Source organism: Marmota monax, unplaced genomic scaffold (genome assembly GCF_021218885.2).
Source record: "Marmota monax isolate L192 unplaced genomic scaffold, Marmota_monax_Labrador192_F-V1.1 WCK01_AAM20220418_F8-fsc00096, whole genome shotgun sequence".
NCBI classification, from domain to species: Eukaryota; Metazoa; Chordata; class Mammalia; order Rodentia; family Sciuridae; genus Marmota; species Marmota monax.
In genome coordinates this window covers 6,822,660-6,848,611 of record NW_026695236.1, presented here as the reverse complement: position 1 = coordinate 6,848,611, position 25,952 = coordinate 6,822,660, and the positions used below count along the sequence as shown (strand labels likewise).

Below are 25,952 nucleotides of genomic sequence, written 5' to 3'. Positions count from 1 at the left end.
CCCCTAGTTCATTTCGCACGACGCAGCGGTTGGGAACAGAGACATTTTCGGAGCTGGAGCCGCCACTGCCGCCGCCATTTTGTGTCTGTGGAGAAAGAAGCTTCTGTGGCGGCTGGAAGTGGACGGAGATCACCCGTGAGACGGCGGCGTTTCATACCCGAGGTTTCCCCTGTGTCGTCCCCCAACCCCCCTCCGCGGTCAGCATGTGTTGAAGCCGGAGCCGCGAGAGACCCGGGGAGAGGAAGAGGAGTCGGAAGGGAGGCGGGGTACCGAGAGCGGCTTCAGCTTCAGCTGCGGCGGACCTCGGAGGGGGGCCGCGGCGCAATGTCAGAGCAGACGCCGGCCGAGGCCGGTGCTGCGGGGGCCCGGGAGGACGCCTGTCGGGATTATCAGTCATCGCTCGAAGACCTGACCTTCAATAGCAAACCGCACATCAATATGCTGACCATTCTAGCCGAGGAGAACCTGCCCTTCGCCAAGGAGATCGTCTCTCTCATCGAGGCCCAAACCGCCAAGGTTTTTATACACCCCGCAGCCTCCTATTCTTCTAATACTCCCTGATTTTAGTGTCAGCCTCATCCCAGGTCTCGCTTCCATCCAAAGGGGGACGGTGTTCCTCCTCTCCAACCCCCCCCTCCCAACTCAGGCTCGGTCCTTGGCCCAGGCTTCGAGCGTGGGCCTCTGGAGGGGAGGGAGTGGGGAGGGTAAGGGTGGAGCCCCGTTTCCGCTTACCAGCTCCCGTTTAGGCCACCGCATTGTATACCCCGACACGCACACGCTGTGAATAGAGCCCTTTCGGGTGGGGGAGACTTTAAAGGCAGTTTGTGGCTTGGGGAACTAAGAGTTAAAGCAAATGATTCTAAGCCCCTGGGAAGGTGGGGAGTGGCTCTCCCGTTTTCCCCCAGTACCCTTTTGGGTAATTGTGCTCTGTGGGTTGGAAGGAGGTGAAGGGGGACCTGGGAGCGAGCTGTTGGTGGGTGGGTATAGGGCATTGGCCCCGAGTGGAGCAGCGGCCTGTTAGGAGCCCAACATGGCGCCTGAAAAGCACATGATGCGAAAGGGAAGAGAGGAGAATCCATTCCCTGCCAGCCAGGCAGCTGCTCACACCCGTCAGCCCCATTTTGGGGTGGGGGCGGCTAGATCAAACTTTATTCTCTTATCGGAGGGTCTAATTTACCCCCAAATATGGGAAATTGGGCTGAGGGTGGGGTTTGGGTGGAGGGGGGGAGAGATCTTATCCAACCTGTAGGTGGAGAACTGGCCCAGTGGGTACAGGCACTTGTAGTTTCTCTGAAAAGTTCAGTCCCTCCTCCTCTTCCTTTTCTCTTTTTTTCTCCCTTCACTGATAATGAAGGCGTGCTTTTCTTTACCCCTTGACAGAAGTGGTCCTCTGCCACCTTATATTTCCCTGTAGTCTTCCTCTTCTGTGGATTCATGTGGGAGCGATATGTCATTTAAGTTACTGTTAAACTTAGTTAATTATGAGTTTTAATAGCTTCCCAGTACTACTTTTTAAGTTATTTTTCAAGCTTGTATTTACGGTTTAGTTTTTTCTAGTTGTTAGTGTTTGCAATGATCCAGGATGAGCCTCCTTTTAGCAGAGTGAACCCCTTTTAAAAGGCCACTTTAACAACAACCACCTATATATTGTTTAGAGACGGTTTCTGTCTAGTGTAAAACTGAGTGGTCTGACTAATAAATGGTTTTGAAATGTGTGACTGGTATTATAAAATTTGTGAATAAAACATATAAAATATGTATTTGTCTTTTTTATTTACCTTTGTAAGGTGTAGAATTTGTTTCCAAGACTTATTTTTATCTATGTGGTTGTGTGTTTTAAACAAAAGTCTTTAAGTGACTTGGGTTCATTCTTCTTTAGGTTCCATCCACTCTTTTGGGTAAATCTGTTCACAAGATACACGGTTTCAGGCAGTCCTTTCATAACCTTAATTTGAAGTGGGAAAAAAAAGCAAGGTTTTTTTTTTTTTTTTAACTTTTTAAGGACTCAACAAGTTTATTCTGTTCACTTTGACAGTTAAAATACAAGTTTTCATTCACCTTTTCTGTGAATGTCTGAGACAGCTATTGTTCTTTTTTTTAAAATGTGAGATTTAGAGGGAAAACTTCGTTCCTATATTCAACATCCTTTTTATTGATACCACAAACATTTTGGACATAAAAAGTTAGTTTTTGCCCTTTTGAAGGCTTAAACTTGACAATGACTTTAAAAAAAGCACTACTCATTTTTCAGAAAATACAATTTTTAAAATCTAATTACCTCGTATTTTGGGCATTAATATTTCACAGCACCTAATATTTAGCAGCTTAGGCTGTCACTCAAAAGAACAGTTTCCTTGCTGTTTTTAATGGATCCAGAAGAACTTCGAGAGCTGAAAACTAAATGCTGAATGTAGTGACCACATAAAACTTGTATTAGTGTATTCGCTACACAGAGAGGTGAAAAATAGATGGACTGTTTGCTGATAAAAAGCTGAATTTTTTTGGGCACACATTTCCTGGTTATTTTTGTAAAGCCAGACCAAGGAAAAGACGCCAAAGTCACTTTGGGGAAACTATCTTAATATGGGTTGGGATTGAGGGTGGTGGGAGGGTTTTGTCATTTGGTAGCAAACTGGCTTGGTTTTGTGTTTCTGGAGGTGAATGTTTGTGTCCTTATTCTTTAGTATCAGCATTACTGAACTTAAGGATTCACACCTAATTTGACTCCCCCAAAGGTAGCAGTAGTGAAAAAGAATATTACATATAGGGACTTCACTTGTACAATAAAAAATTGGCTTACTGAACAGATTTTGGTGTGAAGAGAACCTATTTATCTTCATAAGTACAATAATGACTTAAATGGTGTAAAACAAGACATGATAAGGTAAAGACACAGCAATAAAGCATTTGACGTGTCAGTACTTGTTTGCCCACATGCAGTGGCCTTGTGAACCCTTTTATTAGATAGCACCTTAAAAGAAATTTGTCATACAGAGTTACTCAAAGGTTTCTTTAGCCAACTTTGGGTTGTAAAGGTATTATCAGAAGCAAGAGCATTTCCACACACTTGTATGGGCAATTGGTTTTGTGAAAAGTATGATAGCTTTGTGTACTACAGAACTGCCCTAGCTACAGGTAGCTATGGGTAAGTGGTGTTGAGTGTTAAGATTCCTATACACGGGGTGGGTAAATGGGGATAACCTAAGTTTTGTCTTTGGATTTTAAAATCATGGATGCTCCTGTGGAGTCAGAGTTTAACACTTAGTTTATATGGTATGTCTTAATGCTCCTCAACAAGTCTGTGAACCTGCTGATGCTTTCTGGAAGCTTGCTGTGCCTTCTAAAAGCCAGTGGTGGGTAGGCGTTGCAGTTGAACTCTTGGGCAACATTACATTGGAAAGGGCTACCTTTATCAGCATCACCACACTGGCTCTGCACAGATTTAGAGCCCCTGGTTTGTGCATGTCAGAGGAAAAAATATTTCGACGTCGAGTTCATGCTGTGAAGAAAATCTTCAGGACAAATCCAGGTTTCCAGAGTCAAGTTCAACCTGATTTACATGACTCAGCGGCTGCTCCTTCCAGTTTTTCTTGTATCAGTAGAACAAAATTGCAACTTCCTGCATGTTCATGTGCAAGTTTAAGTGACTTGCCATTAACTTCATGTGTGAAGTGTATTTAGTTTCTTTGTTCATTTGGATTATAGATAAGTAATCCTAATGATTTTACAGGTAACAAAAACTGCATAGACTTTAACATATAAAATATGCCTATGAAATTAGAGTTTCTACCAGAGGACTTTGTTAAATCTAGGCACACCATTATAAGTTAATACGGGTCCCAAAGCTGACACTTAAATTACAGAAAATAATTTTCCCCCTTTTTACTTCTCCCCCTTTAATTGTCACTTAAAACAGTCTTTTTTGCCACATGTACCTGAAATTCCATTGAGCGTTAAATGAGTACTAGAGATGTTTTTTTTTTCTTCCTGATAATTCTGAGCTTTTGTGTGCCCAATTAAAGACCATTGTAAGAGATGAGACTTGATTGAACACCTTAATTTCAAAAACGTTAATATATCGATTCAAAAGTGTTTAGTGCCAACAAAAATAGAGGTCTGTATTTTAGGTTTAAAAACTCACTTTTAAAAGTATTATTTGGTGACAATTCATTATACTAAACTTCTCAGTTTCTTTTTATTACCTCAGGCTCCTTCCTCAGAGAAGCTTCCTGTTATGTACCTTATGGATTCTATCGTGAAAAACGTTGGAAGAGAGTATCTCACTGCCTTTACTAAAAATCTAGTTGCAACATTTATTTGTGTGTTTGAAAAGGTATATATGCATTTAGAAACATTTGCTTTTTTTGAAAAAAAAAAAAATGTGTTCCTGATTAAATAAATACCTGGCTTGTGTTGGGTTTTCTTGGGTGGTAAAATGTTTTATTGGACATTGATTTTCAAGTACTGTTTTAAAGAAAGTGGCTAAAACTGATGTTTTATGTTAGATCTTTAAAACAGATCTTACAGTTTTATATTATCCAAGAATAGTGTTTTTATTCACCTTTAGAAATAGGCTTTTTAGAGAAATTGAGCATTGTTCCATTTGAAGATCTGTTTCATCACTATAGGAAAAAAGATTAAAACTGTCAATTACTTCGAATTTCATTGTTTAAATTTCTAGTGTTAGAGGAGAAAAAGCACAATCTTCTACTGTCTCAATCTGTGATTGATTGGTGAAACCTCTGATATATTTCTTTTTCCTAGGAATGTTTCTTCTTTTGTTACTTTGTTCAAGTATTTTTGTGAATGTTGTAGGTATGTGTGAATGGTGGACAAGTTAATTACTCTAGGTTATTTTGGAAATATCCACCTCCTTAGTGTGTAGAATTAGAAGAAAGGCTTGCTAGTTTCTATAGCTAAAGATTGTAAATTTCTTACATAACATTGTATCTGGTTGTTTGGTAATACAGTATTACCTTAAGGAAGATGAGGAGGTTGCCCAGCTAATTCTCTGGCTGCTAGACATTATCTTTCACACTGAGCAAAAGGGCACTTATAAGATATTTAGGCTTAACGATTGTTTCCTAACAAATAATTGGTGGCAGTTCTATTTTAGTAGATGCACCTGTTGTATCTGGACACATCTACGGTTGTCAGATTTGTAGAATTAGTTTTTTTTTCTTTGAAAAATATTAGATACTACTTATTACGAAATGTGTAGCTCCTACTTGAATAAATTTTTTAAGTTGTTAAAGAAGAAATGGTATATAGAGAAGAAATTTGGAAAGTAATTTAATGCTATATTTTCAGATAGCATTAAAAAGTGTGTTAATAGTCTATTTGTAGAACTTGGCTAGATACTTTTTAACTGAGGCTTTAGTCCTAAGAAGCGGCCAAATTCTGGTTTCAGTTTCAGTATATTCAAATTATTTGTGTATTTGGTAGCATATCTTTACTGAATTTAAGTGGGGATCAACTACAGTTGATGAAAATGACCTTATAGTAAATGGCGTTAACTGAAGACATGAATGCAGTTAAGGCTTTATTTCCTAAAGTTAAAAATTGTTTTCCCAAGTACTAGGTTTCTCTCATGACTAGTTTTTAAAAAATTGTTAATGCCCATCATAAATGTGAATAGATAGTTATAAACTAAAGCTTATCAGTGTTTAAGATTTGTGAATTTAAATTAAATTAGGGTGCATTTCATACTATGAATAGTTTTTCATAGCTACCAAACATGTATTACATTAGATTGGTTAGTGAGAGTTTTGTCTTGATTTTTAACTTTGTACTGCTATGTGAAAAATTTAAGTCATCAGGTAAACCATTTTCTAGTTGTTCTATATATTTCTCCAGAGTTAATAGGAATATTATTCCTAACCCTAAAATGTGAAGACTTTTGTACTTCCAGAAATATAAAAATGTATCTAATTTGCTTGTATGAAGGCTAGGTAATGATGACTGATTTTTCTAATTATTTTTAAAGGATAAATTTATTAACTACATTTGCAAACCAAATGTACCTTTAATAAATTACTGTTCTATATATTTACAAATGGACAGTATGGTTCTGTATGTGAAGCAAAACAGACTTATGTAGCTTTCTACTTAATATATGAAATATTCTATAGTAACTTAACAAGCCATAGAATTGTTCTGTTGTTCTAGGTGGATGAAAATACTAGAAAAAGTTTATTTAAGTTACGTTCCACATGGGATGAAATATTCCCTTTGAAGAAACTTTATGCCCTGGATGTCAGAGTCAATTCATTAGATCCTGCTTGGCCTATTAAACCTCTACCCCCTAATGTGAATACATCTAGCATCCATGTGAATCCCAAATTTTTAAATAAATCGGTAAGTTTTAGTGTGAATGGTATATACTAATACTTTTAACTACCAAATATTAACTTTAAAACTTGCCAGAAAGCAAAAATATAATATTTTGTGCTAAATCAGTTTGAAAAGTAATAGTATATAATTAAAATTTTATTTAAAAAAATGCATTCACCTATTTAGTTACTATGTAACTAAACAGCTTTCTGTGTGCTTTTAAACATGATTGACTTCATGATTATGGTAGTATTAAGAATTAAACTGGTAGTTTTTAGTCAATCCTTAGCTTCCTTTTTAGATATGATATGTTTTCTTAACAAAGTATTTTTTCTTTTAGCCTGAGGAGCCTTCAACACCTGGCACAGTGGTCAGTTCCCCCAGCATCTCCACTCCTCCGATTGTTCCTGATATACAAAAGAATCTTACTCAAGAACAACTAATAAGGCAGCAGTTACTGGCAAAGCAAAAACAGTTGTTAGAACTTCAGCAGAAAAAGCTGGAGCTTGAGTTAGAGCAAGCTAAGGCACAACTGGTAAGTACAGAAGATTTGGCATTTTAAGTAATTTAAACCTGTCATCCAAAAGGGAAATAATTTTGATTTGAATTGTATCAGCATGTTATTTTATTGATATTGTATTTTCCCACTTAGTTTGCAAATTATGGTGTATTTATTAGACCAAATTTTTATATCCTTATTGGAAAACACACGTTTATAAGCTGTATTGTATTCTCCAAATTGTTTTATCTTAGATTGCTGTCTTATAAGGTAGCACTTTAGTTTTTTTAACCATTATATAAATATGGATATAATATTTGCAGTCTCAAGATTGTAGGTGTACTGCGGTGAATGTTTTTGCATAGTTTTGCATAGAGTTTCATTGAAATAATTAGGCTTCAAAAAGCCTACAAAAGAAAGGCTATCAAAATTTAAAGAGAAGAATGTATTTTCATGCATGAATGACCTTACACTAAGCTATTTTACTTATTTGAGAATCAAGAGGTATAGGAAGACAGAATTCTGCAAGATCATTAACAGTGCTGTTCTGGGAGAAACTAAATTTCATGACAGAATATAATAGAATTTAATTTAGTAGTTTTTAGGCATAATCTATTTTAGAATCCTGAGTAGTTAGGAAGAGGGAGGTTTTTTTTTTTTTTTTTTTGTAAGAGAGAATTTTTTTTTAATATTTATTTTTTAGTTTTCGGCAGACACAACATCTTTGTTTGTATGTGGTGCTGAGGATCGAACCTGGGCCTCATGCATGCCAGGCGAGTGCGCTACTGCTTGAGCCACATCCCTAGCCGCGAAAGGGAGGTTTTTTAATTTTTTTGGCAAAAATGATGATGTCTCCTTATCTAGGTATTATAAAGCCATAAAAGAAAGGACTCATGAGAGATAGTGAATCACCTATATATATGGGCTTTCTTTTCCTTATATATATACTAGAAATGCCTAATATAAATATGGCATCAAGTAAATAAGTTTGGAATATAAGAATTCTTCATAATGTCAGGAAATTGAAATAACGTGTGTGTTTATAGTATAAACATGAACATTTATTTTGTATTTCAGGCAGTTTCTCTTAGTGTTCAGCAGGAGACATCCAACTTGGGTCCTGGATCAGCACCATCCAAGTTACATGTTTCACAGATTCCCCCTATGGCAGTTAAAGCCCCCCATCAGGTTCCTGTGCAACCTGAGAAAAACCGTCCATGTCCATCCTTACAAATTCAGGATTTGAAAGGAACAAACCGGGATCCTCGTCTTAACAGGATGAGCCAACATTCTTCTCACGGAAAAGATCAGAGTCACAGGAAGGAATTCCTAATGAACACATTGAACCAGTCTGATATTAAGACAAGTAAAACTGTACCCTCTGAAAAACTAAATTCATCCAAACAAGAAAAAAGTAAATCAGGTGAAAAAATAACCAAGAAAGAACTTGACCAATTAGATTCTAAATCTAAATCTAAATCTAAATCACCATCACCTCTGAAAAACAAATTATCTCACACGAAAGACTTGAAAAATCAAGAATCTGAAAGTGTGAGATTGTCAGATATGAACAAGAGAGATCCAAGATTAAAAAAACATCTTCAAGATAAGACTGATGGCAAAGATGATGATGTGAAAGAGAAGAGAAAAACAGTAGAAAAAAAGGATAAAGATGAGCACATGAAATCATCTGAACACAGACTGATTGGAAGTAGAAATAAAATCATAAATGGCATTGTACAGAAACAGGATACAATAACAGAAGAATTGGAAAAACAGGGGATAAAACCAGGGAGATCGAGTAATAGAAAGCGTTCACGATCAAGATCACCCAAGTCCCGGTCACCAATTATACATTCCCCAAAGAGAAGAGATAGGCGGTCACCCAAACGAAGGCAGAGAAGTATGTCTCCAACTTCAACACCTAAAGCTGGTAAGATTCGTCAATCTGGAATTAAGCAGTCACATATGGAAGAATTTACACCACCTTCCAGGGAAGAAAGAAATGCTAAGAGAAGTACTAAACAGGATGTTCGAGATCCAAGGCGAATGAAAAAGACTGAAGAGGAACGACCACAAGAAACTGCAAATCAACATTCTACAAAGTCAGGCTCTGAGCCAAAGGAGAATATAGAAAATTGGCAAAGTTCTAAGTCTGCCAAAAGATGGAAATCTGGTTGGGAAGAAAATAAAAGGTATGATATTAACATTTTTGATCAAGTACAATAATATATGTATTTTAAAGATAGTATTAATGAAAAATTAGGAAATGATTATTAAATGTTAAGATTAGTGCTTTTATTTTTTTCATTTAATTGTTAACAGTGCTACAGTTTAAATACAATCAATTATTCCTATTTTACAGATAAGGAAACTGAAGTTCAGAAAGGTTTATAAATTCACCTAAGGCTACAGTCCAGGGCATGCAAGAATCAGAATTCATACCTGAATTTTCTTGACTTGTTTTTACTTTTCATGGTTACTTATGTATCTATTTAACTGAGTCATTTGGAAAGGATGTTAAATATGGTCTTGAGTATTAAAAAACAAACTAACTTGGAAGTAACACAGTGCTTTTTATGGTTTCAGTTTACAACAGGGTGATGAACATAGTAAATCTCCTCATCTAAGGCATAGGGAGAGCTGGTCAAGCACTAAAGGAATCTTGTCACCTCGAGCCCCAAAGCAGCAGCATCGATTAAGTGTAGATGCCAATCTTCAGATTCCTAAAGAGTTAACTCTTGCAAGCAAAAGAGAATTGCTTCAAAAGGTAGTTACTATGGTTAATCCCTTGTAGTCATTATTCTGTTTTGTACTTAATAAGTACTTTTTATATTTAAATTATTTAATTTGCTCTTATCATCCCTATGCAGACGAGTGAACGTTTAGCATCTGGTGAAATTACACAGGATGAGTTCCTTGTTGTTGTGCATCAAATTCGACAGCTTTTTCAGTATCAAGAAGGTAAACATAGATGCAGTGTACGGGATAGTCCTACAGAAGAAAATAAAGGTGGATTAAAAAAGAAACCTCTCTTATCTGATGCTGAATTAACCTACTATGAACATAAAGCAAAACTGAAAAGGACACAGGTTCAGCATTCATTTCCAAGACTTGATCTCTTAGATCCTGATATTTTTGACTACCCTTTGACTGATGCCTTGTTGTCTGGAATAGAATGTGAGCCATCCAAAAGTAAACATGCAAGTAGGAATAGTGGAGCACAGTTTGACAGAAAAGAACAATTTAGTGAAAGAGCAAGACGTCTTTCTCCTATATCTGGGAGTCGTACTTATGCTGAGAATCTTTCACCCCATGAGGGCCGGAGAAGACATGACGAGCAAGTCTCTGCTAAAGGTAGAAAAAGTTAAATCAGATTATGCCTATTGAATCACACAGCAGTGAAGGGAAAATGAACAAGCTAAGTGGGGATGGATTTTATTACTGTTCAGACTACCTTTTTTTGTTTGTCTGTGTGTCTGTTTTGTTCCCTTCCCTCCAACCCCCATATGAAAAGGGAAGGGGAAGGGAGTTAGTATTTATAAGGCCAGTTGTGTATTAGGGATTTCACTAGGTTCTTTATATATGTAATTTGATTTAATACAACAACCTGATAAAATATATATTATCCCCATTTCAGATAAGAAACAATGGAGAGGTTAAATAACTTGCACTCAAAGTCAAATAATAAGTTGATAAGGTGGGGATTTTTTTTTTTAATCCATGTGTGTTTGAATATAGAGGGCATCCTCTTACCTGTATTGCTTGATGCTATCTTGTCTCTTCCCGCCCCTCTAATATAGTGAGATAGATCTTATGTCTTTGGATAAACATTTACATGAATAAAAAAGAAGACTTTTAAGGTAATTTAATGTAAACTCAAATTTAGTGAAAATTCTTTTTTTTTTTTTTAAAAGGTGTGCGAGAAGAGCAGAGATCTCCATTCAATGATCGTTTTCCACTTAAGCGACCTAGATATGAAGATTCAGATAAACCATTTGTAGATAGCCCAGCATCAAGATTTGCTGGCCTTGATACAAATCAGCGGCTTACTGCTTTAGCTGAAGACAGACCATTATTTGATGGACCTAGTAGGCCATCAGTAACAAGAGATGGCCCAACCAAGATGATTTTTGAAGGACCTAATAAATTAAGCCCTAGAATTGATGGACCTCCTACACCAGGTTCTCTTCGGTTTGATGGGTCACCAGGACAAATGGGGGGAGGAGGCCCTTTGAGATTTGAAGGACCACAAGGTCAGTTAGGAGGTGGGTGTCCTTTGAGATTTGAAGGTCCTCCAGGACCAGTAGGGACACCTCTGAGGTTTGAGGGGCCAATTGGTCAAGCAGGAGGAGGTGGTTTTCGGTTTGAGGGTTCCCCCGGTCTAAGGTTTGAGGGATCTGCAGGTGGTTTGCGATTTGAAGGACCAGGGGGTCAGCCTGTGGGTGGTCTCAGATTTGAAGGACATCGTGGTCAACCTATGGGTGGTCTTAGGTTTGAGGGACCTCATGGTCAGCCTGTGGGTGGTCTTAGATTTGATAATCCCCGTGGTCAACCTGTAGGTGGACTTAGATTTGAGGGGGGTCATGGTCCATCAGGAGCTGCCATTAGATTTGATGGACCTCATGGTCAGCCAGGAGGTGGGATCAGATTTGAGGGGCCTTTGCTACAGCAAGGAGTTGGAATGAGGTTTGAGGGCCCCCATGGTCAGTCAGTAGCTGGTCTGAGATTTGAAGGACAACATAATCAACTTGGTGGAAACCTCAGATTTGAGGGTCCACATGGTCAACCAGGGGTTGGGATCAGGTTTGAAGGACCTTTAGTCCAGCAAGGTGGTGGAATGAGGTTTGAGGGTCCTTCGGTACCAGGAGGTGGCTTGAGAATTGAAGGGCCTCTGGGTCAAGGTGGTCCAAGATTTGAAGGTCATGCTTTAAGGTTTGATGGTCAGCCAGGTCAGCCATCACTCTTGCCAAGATTTGATGGATTGCATGGTCAGCCAGGTCCTAGATTTGAAAGAACTCCTGGTCAGCCAGGCCCACAGAGGTTTGATGGACCACCTGGACAGCAGGTTCAACCAAGATTTGATGGTATACCTCAAAGATTTGATGGTCCACAACACCAGCAAGCATCAAGGTTTGATATTCCTCTCGGTCTACAAGGCACACGATTTGACAATCATCCTTCACAAAGGCTTGAATCTTTTAATCAGACTGGTCCATATAATGATCCACCTGGTAGTGCTTTTAATGCCCCATCCCAGGGACTACAATTCCAAAGACATGAACAAATGTTTGATTCACCTCAAGGACCAAATTTTAATGGACCACATGGCCCTGGAAACCAGAGTTTCTCAACTCCCCTTAACAGAGGTTCTGGACACTATTTTGATGAAAAGAATCTTCAGAGTTCTCAATTCGGAAACTTTGGCAATTTACCTGCACCATTATCAGTAGGAAATATTCAGGCATCTCAACAGGTGAGTCTGTTGTTACTCTAAAATTATGTGGTGTGTAGATAAGTCAACTATTTTTAATATTTCTAGGGTTTGTGGAAGTCCTTCAGGACATAGTTTATTGTGTAGAGTGAAATGAAGTTCTTAATTTACTTCATTTACACTAGGGATGAGTGTCTTCCAGGGATATTTGCAACTTATATCCCAAACTGATTTTAGCTCTTTCTTCCTGCTCCAGGGAAATATCTGTCTCCTTTTTCCATTTTCATCCTTTTCTCTCTGCTTTCATACACACATGCTGTTTTTTGTTGATTTCTGTTTTGTTTTTTGCTTCAAAGCTTTGAAGTATTATGTTTTATAGACCTCTGTTACATTGAACAACTGTTGAACCCTGTTATGCTATAAAGTAACTATAGAGCTGATTTCTTAGACTTTTTTGGCCAAGAACTTCCTTAAATAAGAAAATGAAATTGTCCGCATTTTTACAGTGTATACAATCTCTTCATTTTCTCTTCCTGTGTTCACCGTCTTTCCATTCACTCCAGTCAGATAACAATTGCTTGATATGTTTGCTATCTGTTTTTCAGATATACTCTAGTTACCTAAACATATAGTCATTCATTAATGCTCATTCATATTTATTCTGCATACATTTAAAAATGCATATTGAAATAATTTTAAAGCAATATGTTTACAATTTGTGATGAATTCAATTGAAAATTTAATGACTGTTCCTTGCTTGCTGAAGTTCTCCTGGACTAAATTTACTTTATACTGGGTGCTGACGCTTTACTAGGACAAATTCATTTCATAGTAGTAAGACTATTTAGAAGAAAATGAAAAATAAGAAAAATCTTAAAAGCACATTATGAACTTATTGATAGAAAGTAGTCTCCTGTTTATATATCCAGTTATTTGGAATCTATTCTTATATGTTCTTAAAGAAATGGTAGTGTTATTGACAGATACTCTAAAATGGGACTTCATTTAGTTTTGTTTCTATGTTATATAGAATTGGTGGTTTTTTATTATCTCTACAACACTGAAAATTCACATGGATACTGACAAGGCTTATAAATGGGTATTTATTTAATGTAGTAGCAAGAATTTGAAGTCCTGCCTCCCTATGATCTACAAACTAGTATGCAAGTACAATACCTGTTTCAAAACAGGTCTCATTTTTAATTTTTTGGGATGCTGGGGATTAAACCCAGTGCCTTGCATATGGTAGGCAAGCAGTCAACCTCTGAGCCATAATCCCATCCCTGACTAACATTCCCTTTGACATCTTTTATGATCTGCTTTCTACTCCAGTTATAAACCTTATTCCAAAATGATGACCATGAAGGATAATAACCTGGAGTTCAGATTGGTAATTAAAGGCAGGCTTTGGACTGTGGAAAGAAGTCAAGGGTTTGGAGTTTTGGCCTCAGCTTTGCCAAGTAGCCCCATGATTGTATACAAGTTTTATTGTTGTATGCCAGTTCTTCTATTTGTAAATAAGGGAAACCTTCCCCAAGGTAAAGTGACTTGTGTAAGGACACAGGGCTAGTTGATATCTAATATTTGTATGGTATCTTAAACTTTTCAAGGAAGTTTCAACTTATTCTCAGTTCCTTATAACTGTGAGAGATGTAAGAGAAGATACTGTTTCTTTTGTCTTAAAGGTTATGACTGGTGTTGCTCAGCCAGTAGCATTTGGCCAAGGACAACAATTTTTACCAGTTCATCCACAAAATCCTGGAGCATTTGTTCAGAATCCTTCAGGTAGGTACTTTCTGAACTCTGTTTTTTTAAAAGACAATTGTTGTTTTGTTAAATGGCTAATTTTGTCAGTTTCAGAAAATGGCATTGTTGAGAGGGCATATTAAATTTAGAGAGATTTCAATCTGGCTGAAATGTTTTTGTTCCCTTTCTGAGTTTATTAACATTGTTGATGTGTATCCATGTTGACCTTATTTACAGCTAGAGATGGTTAGCCTGGACTTGTAGAACAGAAAAAAGAGGGTAGAAGTGGGATGTTTGTGTTAACATAGAGTAAAATAAATGACAAACCTCAGAAGTCTCAATTATTTGAGCTATTTTATATATATATATATATATATATATATATATATATATATATTTTATTATTATTTTTGGTACTGGGAATGTGCTTAAACCATTAAGCCACATCCCCAGCCCTTTTTTATATTTTATTTAGAGACAGATTCCCTGAGTTACTTAGGGTCTTGCTAAGTTGCTGAGGCTGGTTTTGAACTTGCATTCCTCCTACCTCATCTTCTTGATCTGTTGGAATTTGATATTTTGAGTTGTTTTGTGTGTATACATGGATTATGATTCAGGTGAACATTTATTAAGCGAATACTGGGGAACTCTTATAAAATTGATTCATTCATATTTTTGTGGGCACTAAACTAGAAAAACTGATTTCTTAGCCAGGTCTGTTGTTACACATTTTTGTTGTTGGTGAGTCACAACTAACAATGGATAAAAAGAGTTTTTAAATTTTTTTGAATTTTAGTTTTAATATGTGGTAAATATATAAATTATGGTGACTTGTAACATAACTGCAAAGTTAATGTGTTGAGATCTAACCCAAACAAATAGTAATGACATTTGTTTTAATTTCTAAATAATTTAAAAAAGCTATTTTCAGAAACATACTTTATCATAGTATTCAATTATTCAGTTTACAAATTTAAGGTATTTTCCAAAACTTAAGAAGAAAACTGGGGAAGTTGTAGCCAAGCTCTCTTATGCATTAGTTCGTAAATTGTGCCACTTAAATTCATTTTATTGATATGAAAGCCTTTTGATTTTAATTTCTAGATGAACAATTAGGATTAATTTATATATATATTTTTGTCATCACTTTAATGAAAAGGGAAGGAAAGGATTGGATTTAAATTTAGAAGACCAGGGTTAGAATCTCTACCCTGACACTTTATAAGTGAACAGGGTATAAGCAAATATCCTGTTTTTCATTTTTTTTCATCTCTGAACAGGAGATGGTAGTGTTATTTGCCTGGGATATATTTTTTAAGAGAATCAAGTGAGGTAGTATATGTAAAAGTACTTTGTAACTTTTTAAGTGCTCTATTAATGTGTTTTCCTCTATAAACCAGTTTTCCTTGTTGAGTAGGGATGTCTTGTATTGGGTTAGTGGCATGAGATACTATACAAAGACTAAATTTTCTTCTTTTACAAGATTGGGCTATATGTGTGTTTTTCTATGTGTGTGCGCACAGAGTATAGCAGTATCGCAGAGGAAATCAGATTTGATTCCCCTGGGTTGAGAGTATTGGATGAGATGTTAGGAATGTCTTTCAAGTGTGCTTATTCTTTTTTTTTTTTTTTTTTTAAATATATATATATATATTTTACCTTTATTCTACTTATTCATTTGTATGTGGGCTGAGGATCCAACCCAGGACCTCACATGTGCTAGGCAAGCACTCTATCACTGACCTCCAGCCTCAGCCCCACAAGTGTGCTTATTCTTATAAGAGATGTGAATAGTATTCAGTGAGCTATCTTCAGCTTCTCTGAAGGTTCCTTCTCTGATTTGAAAGTGAAAACAACACTTTCCTAATGGTTACTCCTTGTTCATTTATTCATTGAAACATAAATTGATCATTTGCTGATGCTGGGTATTGTGCTAGGAGGAATTTAATAAGGTGTCATCCTTCAAAGAGCTTTTTAGTGTAGTAGATTTATTGATTTTTTTTTTCTTAAATAATGTGTATGGTGCCAAATAGTCCAGGGACTTAGAAATATTTAATTCATTGGATCCTTATAACAGCTGTAGGTAGGAACTATTATTAACAGGGGAAATTGATGCAAAGATAAGAAACTTGATCATGTCCCCAACTGAAAGTGGTGTTTCTAACTTTCTGGAAAGGGGATCTGACAACATAATTTGTTCATGCTCTTGATCACTAAATGGAATGTAAATGTTAAACTAGTTGCGAAATGCTATTGTAATTGATTAACTACTGGGATTGATTTATTCATTCATGCATTCAGATATTTAATTTGAAGATATTAGCCTACTGTGATAAATGTACAGCATTATAAAGGTTAAGGGTAGGGATTGTGTGTATTGTGGACACAAATAGAATTTCTGCTGGCTGTTAAGAGGAACATTTAGTGGTTCAGAACTATTTTTTGGAGGTGTAGGCAGATGTATAATAGTGACAAACACATTTTATTTTCACATTTTTGCAGTGCTGAAACTCAGTGCCTTGAGCATGCTAAGCACTACCACTGAGCTACAACCATACCTTATTTTTATAAAGAATCACAATTTTTATCAGAATAGTGCTTAGCAAAATATGGGATCAGATTGAGTTTGAGGAGAATTTTGTTATGCTTGTCTCATTGATTCAAATTATCAAAGCTGTAATAAGCCTGACACTGTTTAGCAAAATCCTGAACTGCTTTGCAAAATTAAGCACAGGCCATAGGGGCAGTTGTATTCTGAGCTAGATGGTCATCTCCTTGCATCAGTTCCTCTGGGGAGCAATGGGGTCAGGAGTACTTCCACTTTGGCCTTGGGTTATTTTTCCCTCCTAGAAATCTTTGCATGAGATGTTATACTACTTCACCTATACAAAACAACTTTTCTCAACGTGGTTATAATTAGATTAGAACATTAGAAAGGTTAAAAATCGGACCTACCTATGGCACTGTTTTGCATAGGAGATTGAGGCTTTTGGTTCTCTCTACACACTTTTTCTTGGTATCAATTAGATAAAAGTGGATAGTACTGGTTTTTTTTAAAGATAACATATGTTTAATAGTATTCTAGAATATTTTTTGTTGGTGATGATTTGTCAACTTAAATGAAAAATTAACTTGAGCTTTTGAAGTAATAGATCCAAGAATAAGATTTTTTGTTGGTAGAACATCTTGAAGAAAACTTAGAAAAATGCTTAGTAATGTAATGCATCTTTAAGTTCTTTTACTTTAAGAATGTTATTTTTTCAAAGGGGCTCTTCCTAAGGCATATCCTGATAATCATCTCAGTCAGGTGGATGTTAATGAATTATTTTCAAAACTGCTAAAAACAGGAATTCTCAAATTGTCCCAGCCTGATTCAGCTACAACACGTAAGTGTGATTTTATTCTTTATGTACTAAGCTTCATTTAGGTACAGAGATGTGTTATTTGATATAATAATATTATACATGTCCTTATAGTTGAATTCTCAAGCATACCTTGTATTTATTTTAAATTAGCAATTTTATTTCAGAATTTCTTTTCATTCCATTGACTTTATAAATCTCATTTTATTTTTCATTATATTGGGGTTTGAACCCAGGGTTGCTCTACCACTGAGTGTTTTTTTTTTTTTTTTTAAATATCTTTATTTTACTTATTTATTGTTATGTGGTGCTGAGGATTAAACACAAGACCTTGCACATGCTAGGCAAGCACTCTATCGCTGAGTTACAATCCCAGCCCCACTGAGTGATATTTTTAAAAATTAGTTTGACACAGCTTCACACTATTTCCCAGACTGGCCTCAAATTTGCAATCCTTTTGCCCAGCTTCCCAAGTAGCTGGGATTATAGCTGGGATTACAGTGTGCCACTGTATTCATCACTACTTTTATTTTTAAAAAAAATATTTTTAAAAATCAGATACAATTGGTTTATTATGACAATTAAAAAAATTGTCTAAGATTGAAAGGTTACTATATAGTGGACATTTATTTTAGTTAACATTCCTGCAGATGTCATATATAGTTTTAAATTAGTTATTCTCCATCAGTGTTGAATGTAAATTGATTTAGAATTTGAATATAAATTGAATATTTATGAAATAGAATTTCAAGAATTGAAAGTATACTAAGTTCTTGGCCAAATTTGAATATAAATTGAATATTGATGAAATAGAATTTCAAGAAGGTGTACTAAGTTCCTTGGCCAGATCAAAGCACTGAATAGTTGGGATTCACTGTATGCTTATGACATTATAATGTTCCTCTGTGAAGAACATATATGAGTAAATGATATTCAGAAATTTGTATCTTTTCTCAATTGAAGAAGTAAACGAAGTTGCTGCTCAGCCTCCCCCTGAAGAAGAAGAAGATCAAAATGAAGATCAAGATGTTCCAGATCTCACTAATTTTACAATTGAAGAATTGAAACAGTACGTAATCTAATTTTCCTTAAAAGAGACAATGACTCTAATAACAGTATATGTTATTTCATTATTACTATATTATTTTCATTTTATTACATTTTACTGTTCTAAATTTTAGAAAGCTCCCTCATATCCACCTGTTTTTTGGAATATGGTAAACTATATAATGTAATCTTATCTTTAGGAATCCTGTTTTTAAATCCCCTTTAAAAAAGTCTGTGCTGTGCAGGTATTTAGGTCAAAAGGCCACCACAACATTTCCATTTTTTAAATGTTTGGTGTAGAAAATATAAATAAAAGGTATTAATAATTCATGTTTTCCCTTTTTTTATTGGTACTAGGGATTGAACTTAGGGGTGCTTAAACCACTGAGTCGTATGCCTACCCCCGCCTTTTTTTTTTTTTTTTTTTAAGTATTTTTTAGTTGTACTTAGACACTATACCTTTATTTTATTTATTTTTATGTGGTGCTGAGGGTTGAACCCAGGGTCTCACATGTGCTAGGTGAGTGCTCTACCGCTGAGTCACAACCCCAGCCTGCCTTTTTTCTTTTAAGACAGGGTCTCGTAAGTTGTTGAGGACCTTGCTTAGTTGCAGAGGCTGGCTTTGAACTTGTAGTCCTCCTGCCTCAGCCTTCCAAGCTGTTGGGATTACAGATTTGCACCACAATGCTTGGCTCATGTTTTCCTTTTTGTCTTAATAATTTTTTCTGGATTCTTACACTATGGAATTTCAGAAATTTAGGTCTTTATAGCTCAATCTTATAAGAAATGTTATGGTCATTGTGAAAATGTAGGAAATACAGGTAGCCCTAAGTATCTGCAGGTTCCACAACTGTGGATTCAACCACTTTAAGAAGATGGGTTGGTTCTGAATATGTACAAATGTTTCTCTTGTCATTATTTACTAATTAGTTTGTATAAGAACTACTTACATAGCATTGTGTTACGTATCATAAGTAATCTAGACATGATTTAAAATATACAGGAGGATGTGTAGGTTATTAATACTGTGCCATTTATGTAAGGGACTTGAGCATCAGTAGATTTGGGTATTCATGGGGCATCATGGAACCAAGTCCTTGAGGATAACAAAGGAGAACTGTAAATAAAATCAGGAAAATAAAACTAACTACAGTTTTCTCTTTATGGATAACCACTATTAACATTTGTTATCTTTAAATAAATTTGTTATCTTTATTTTTAAATTATTTTTGGTACCTGGGGATTGAACTCAAGGGCACTCAACCACTGAGCCATATCCTCAGCCCTGTTTTGTATTTTATTTAGAGACAGGGTCTCACTGAGTTGCTTAATGCCTTGCTTTTGCTGAGGCTGGTTTTGAACTTGTATTCCTCCTGCCTGAAGCCTCCTGAGCCACTGGGATTACAGGTGTGCACCAGTGTGCCTGGTGATATGATATATAAAAATTTAAAGCTATTTTCTAGTAAATGAATTCATTATATTCTTTTATCAGAAAAACAGCTAACAGGTTTACCATTTTAAAAATCAATATTTTGTAGTTAAAGGCTTAAAAGATGGCATCCCTTTTCCTGCTACTATTCTTCATCTAGCTCTGTCCTTTAAAGGCAACTTTTTTCAAACTTTTTTTTTTTTAAACAAATGCATCAAAGTTCTTTTATATATATATATAAATTTTTTTTTTTTAGGTGTAGATGGACACAACACAATGCCTTCATTTTTATGTGGTGCTGAGGATCGAACCCGGGTCCCTCCCGTGCTAGGCGAGTGCTCTACTGCTGAGCCACAATCCCAGCCCCTTCACTCAAACTTTTAACATATTTTTTCTATCATTTATATCTTGATTTCATAATATATGCTTTTTTTCCTCCTTCCTTCCTTCCTTGGTGCAAGAGACTTAATCCAGGGGCGCCTAATCACTGAGCCACATCCTTTGCCCTTTTTATTATTTTGATACAGGTTTTGCAAAGTTGTTGAGGCTGACTTTAATTTGTAATTCTCCCAAGTTGCTGGGATTATAGGTGCGCACCACCACACTTGGTTGCTTTTTGATTTATTATGTTTAGATGAACTGTAAAATTCTTAAAAGTAAAGATTTGGCTAGCTCTTACTTTTTTTTTTTTTTTTGAAGTATAAGGTCTTGTTATGTTGCCCAGGACTGCCCCAAACACTTGGGCTCAAACCATCATCTTGCAATAGTTTCTTGAGTAACTAGGACAACAAGCAAGTTAGTGTACTTGGTTAGCTAGCTCTTTTATTGTCCTACTAATTCCTTCCATGTAATTATGAAATTGTTTTTCATTAAATTGTCAGTATGACTTAAGTAATTTTTCTAGAATGCATTCTAGTTTTCTAGAATGCAAAGTATCCGTTATCCGTATTCTAAATTTTGCTTTCTTTTTCATTTGGAGTTAATAACTGCTCTCTGTTTTGTATTTTCTCTTACTTGTTCTGTGTACTTATTACTTCTCAAATAGGGAGTCTAGAATTTAAAAAATGGATTATAATAAATTTTCTACAGATCTTATAGTTTTTAGTTAGCTATCTATTGTTATATAGATGGCTATTTCACTGTTCTTTAAATCAGTGAAGCAGTTGAATTATTCAGAACTCCAAATACCTATTGGGGTGAAATCTAACTATTCTGCAGTATCTACTTTGATATTAACTCCAAACTGAGAATCAGCCAGCCACTATGATCTCATTAGCTAGCATAAGATCATTCTATTTTTAGCTAAAAGGAGGTAAGTAACTGGGACAAGGCCATCAATAAGTTTACCTAGGCTCCATGTTCCATTATTCATCAAAGTTTAGGTAAAGTGAGCCAGTGATACTAGTAGGTAAGAGTATTGATGTCTGGATATTAACTGTTTCAGCCAGCCTTCTTGGTTTCACCCTTGTTAAAATATGGCAAACTGAAGTTATTTGTAATTGATTTTGTTCTTTTAGCCATTGAGATATGTTATCGTAAAGAATTTTTCTTTTTCAAAACAGACGTTATGACAGTGTTATAAACCGACTGTACACTGGTATTCAGTGTTACTCTTGTGGAATGAGGTTTACAACATCACAGACAGATGTATATGCAGATCACTTGGACTGGCACTATCGGCAAAATAGAACTGAGAAGGATGTTAGTAGAAAAGTCACTCATAGACGTTGGTACTACAGTTTAACGGTAAGTAATTCATATGCCTCCGAACTTTCTTTTAGGCTTCAGTTTTTGGATATTCTGAATAAACTTCGACACCTAGAATATAAGCAATTGTTTACATAAAGTTATTTTGGAGAGTATTTGCTTTTTGTTGAATTTTGAATAGTATACAAACCTGTTCCAGGTTTAAAATTCCAAGGTACAGTGAATGAATTATTTTTGTGAAAAACTGTATATGAACTTTTTCTTGTTTAAATTAGTTGTAACTTTAGGGCTCATGGAAAATAACATTAAGATACATACATGTGTATATAATTTTGTTTGTGGTGTTAGGGATTAAACACAGGGCAGTCATGCATGCTAGGTTTTGTGCTTCATTACTGAGGTATACCGCTAGTCCTAACATTAAAATCTTGGTTGTTCATCAGTTGTTGTTACATGTTGTCCATTAGTTATGGGGCTCAGTGAGAAGATATAATATTTAAACAATATTGTAGAAAAATACACCTTTACCTTTAAGTGGCATTATATTGAAGATAAGCAGTAAAAGTTTAGGAACAAATGAAATATTCTTTTTAAATCAACTCATTTTAAGGACTGGATAGAATTTGAGGAAATAGCTGATCTGGAAGAACGTGCAAAGAGCCAGTTTTTTGAAAAGGTGCATGAAGAAGTTGTGCTCAAAACTCAGGAGGCTGCTAAAGAAAAGGAATTTCAAAGTGTACCTGCTGGACCAGCTGGAGCAGTTGAGGTCAGAGAACAATGTTTAAATTTTATCCTTCACTTCTTTTAATAATCATAAACATATCAATTTATTTATATCCTTCTAATGATTTTAATATTTCTTATAAGCTCTATCATTCTATTGTGAAATGTTAACTGTTTTCAGAATATTTAAAACTTTTTTATATGTTGGACATTGTTAAACTTTTAACAACATTCTAAGTTTCTTAAAAATATATATTTCTTTAATGGGATTAAATGTTCTATTATGTAAATTTTATTTATTTTTTTAAATATATTTTTTAAAATTTGTAGTTGGACACAATACCTTTATTGTATTTATTTTTATGTGGTGCTGAGGATCGAACCCAGTTCGCAATTTCTTGCTAGGTGCCAGCTCTACTGCTAAGCCATAACCCCAACCCCTAAATTTTATTTTTTATGATTCTATTTTAGAGTTGTGAAATCTGTCAAGAACAGTTTGAACAATACTGGGATGAAGAAGAGGAGGAATGGCACTTAAAAAATGCTATCAGAGTAGATGGAAAGGTAAAATTTCAGTACTTTATAAGGAATGTTAAAGTTATATTTTTTTGTTGGAGTAGCTCAACACTCTGAAAGAAGATTCTTAATCAATTATTTTTGGATTTTGGTCAATAAAAAAGGCACTGACCTTTAGAGTCATAGAATGTTTGAGTTTGGAAGGATCTTAGCAATCATCTGGATGCTTATATAGCAAATGTCATAATTACTGCAAGACTCAATACTAGGTCTTCTAAACCTACTTAGTTATCTTTCTGCCTAATTATGCTATTATGATGCTGAATTTATATTTCACTATCAAATTGTTATTGCCATGAAACCAACCCATGTTATAGTAGGTACTTAAATGTAGAAGGCAAGTTTAAAGAGAAATCAAGTTTTTCATATTCCTTTAAAATTCCGTAAGGGTAAGGATAATTTGGTTCATTAAACAATGTTCTTTCAAAAGAACATCACCTTCTGGTTTAAATTTTAAGAGAGAAATCATTTTAGAATAGTCCATTAGAAATGAATATGCATGAAATATTTATTTACCATTTTCTTTTTGTTTTAGATATATCATCCATCATGTTATGAAGATTATCAAAATGTAAGTTTTTTCTCGATTCTGTATTTGTTCTTATTTACATCAATAAATTTTAATTTTCAGTTATTTTTTGCATCAGAAAAAGTAGTTAATCTTTTTTTTTTTTTTTAAGAGAGATTTTTTTTTTTTTTAAGAGAGAGAGAGAGAGAGAGAGAATTTTTTAATATTTATTTTTTAGTTCTTGGCGGACACAACATCTTTTGTATGTGGTGCTGAGGATCAAACCCGGGCCGCACGCATGCCAAGCGAGCGTGCTACCGCTTGAGCCACATCCCCAGCCCCAAAAGTAGTTAATCTTACTGAGCTATTTATTTTTAAAATTTTTATTATTTTTTTGGTATACCAAGGATTGAACTCAGGGGCACTTAACCCTGAGGCACATCCCCAGCCCTTTTTATTTTTTGAGAATGGTTTTCAGTAAGTTGCCGAACTGGCTTTGAACCTGTGATCTTCTTGCATTAGCCTGCTGAGCTGCTGATGGTATTACAGGTTCGCACGCTACGCCTGGTGCTGTTTCATTTTGATGCAGCAGTTAGGTTGGTCACCAAATATTGGTGTTCTATAGGATCTAACATATATATATATATATAATTTGTTATATATAATTTGAAATTATGAAATATTTTTATTAATCCTTGTAATTTACTTGAATCTTGATGTCTTTTACTAGCCCCAAGGAAATGTGGAAATCTAAAGAGAAGGCTCATGATGCAAATAGCATTCATGACTATGGGAAGCATTTATTAAATGATCAAATCTTAAAAAATTGACACCAGTCTGGTGGTCTTAAGTTTAAATTGTTATATTTGTGGCTTGACCATTTTTGTAACCAAATGATGGCACACATTGTCAAATTTGTTTAAATCACCATAATATTAGTTTCCTAGGATTTTTGAAGGTGTGTGAGATCCTCAATTGCCAAGTGTCATAGTATAATGCCTATATTCCCAGCTCCTTTGAAGGCTGAAGTAGGAGGGTTGAGAGTTCAAGGCCAGCCTGGTCAATTTAGCAAGACCCCCTGTCTCAACAACAAAAAAAATCCCCCATATCCTCAAGTGTTTATAGTCACAAAAATCCCAGAGTATTTGTATAAGGGACTACCATCTTTATAAGGGTTAAAGACAAAAACATGTCTAATCAACTTCTTTTGGCTATATATTTGATAACAGATCAGCTGTTACTGGACAGCTCATTGCTAAATACGTATTGAATATTCAGTGTTTTTAGTATTTGGTTGCCTTTGCATGTCTTGTGGGGAAGGGGGGAGGTATTTTAGTTGCTTTTTGTTATGTGTGTTCCTTTGCCCATACAAAGGTCTTATAAAACTGTGATTTAACGTGATAATTTTGAACTTTCATCAGTACTTATAGGGCTTTTTCATTTTGTAGACATCTTCATTTGATTGTACACCGTCTCCCAGCAAGACACCAGTTGAAAACCCTTTGAACATTATGTTGAACATTGTAAAAAATGAATTGCAAGAACCTTGTGAAAGTCCCAAAGTTAAGGAAGAGCGAATTGATACTCCACCAGCTTGTACAGAGGAGAGCATAGCAACACCTACTGAAATTAAAACAGAAAATGATACAGTCGAGTCAGTTTAAATAAAATGAGAAAGGTATGGTTTTCTTTTTTTAAAAAAAGCTGCTGTTGGATCTAGAAGGTGAAGAATTTTTTATGTATATATAGACATATATCTATATAAATTGTCTAGCTGAGGCAGGGCCTTCAGCTATAATTTGGTTAATAAATACATTTTAGTATTTGCATTTCCTACTGCCTGCACAGTTTCAGGTGCTTGTTGTGTGAAAGTTCTGTAGATGTGTGCAAATTTAACAAAATGAAATTGTATGTGTAAAAATGTACGATTTTCACTTGTGAAACTGTAAATTATAAATAAAAATATTTTTGCTATCCATGGAGTGTAATATTTATGCACACCATGAAATAAAGAGTGTTTCTGTACTTTTTATTGGGTAAAAATGGAAATGAACAGCAACCTCAGCATAAAGATTTTTTTCCTAATAGCTTCCCATGATTATAGCAGCAAAGTCTGAAGTTAATTTTATCCTTCAAAAGGGGATTGAGAGCACTGTAGGACTTTTCTCAAATAGAAAAGCCAGATTTGAAAAAATTTTAAAAACAATAGGACATATTTGCCTACATATATATAGGTATGTATCTCCCAACTATAGAAAACCACCCAGATGTCCATTTTTGGAAAGTATCCAATGACACGACTTTTGTTCTTGGACATTGATGCCATCAAGAAATTAACAAATATATTTAAGTACTAAACATGATTTTTTTAAAGATATTTTTCAAATTGTCAAATGATTTAATGCAGATGAACATATTTCTATTTTAAGTTACAGGGGACTCTGTAAGAATGCTCATTTGCAACATGGTTAACCTTTTTCCTTTGTTGGTTTTGATTGAATTAGATGGATACCATGAGATGTTAATATTCATACATGTAATAAATAGAATGATGAAGAAATTTCTGGTTTGTATTTCTTTATTTCTTG

General features: G+C 35.2%; 1 protein-coding gene across 2 annotated transcripts; it reads left to right on the top strand.

Moving 5' to 3' along the window:
• On the top strand, positions 1-25,376 carry Pcf11 (PCF11 cleavage and polyadenylation factor subunit). 2 transcript variants are annotated; one of them, XM_046439338.2, is made up of 16 exons: positions 1-516; positions 4,208-4,333; positions 6,169-6,357; positions 6,674-6,868; positions 7,910-9,027; positions 9,422-9,602; positions 9,706-9,796; positions 10,750-12,308; positions 13,952-14,051; positions 17,279-17,398; positions 18,338-18,443; positions 21,413-21,596; positions 22,168-22,323; positions 22,752-22,844; positions 23,392-23,427; positions 24,813-25,376. In XM_046439338.2, exons 1-16 carry the CDS (start codon positions 325-327, stop codon positions 25,026-25,028), a joined length of 4,662 nt encoding a protein of 1,553 aa, XP_046295294.1. In that variant the 5' UTR covers positions 1-324; the 3' UTR covers positions 25,029-25,376. The 2 variants fall into 2 exon arrangements, with proteins under 2 accessions (XP_046295294.1, XP_046295293.1); XM_046439337.2 differs by having other exon boundaries at positions 9,706-10,189.
• The last annotated feature ends 576 nt before the right edge of the window (positions 25,377-25,952 follow it).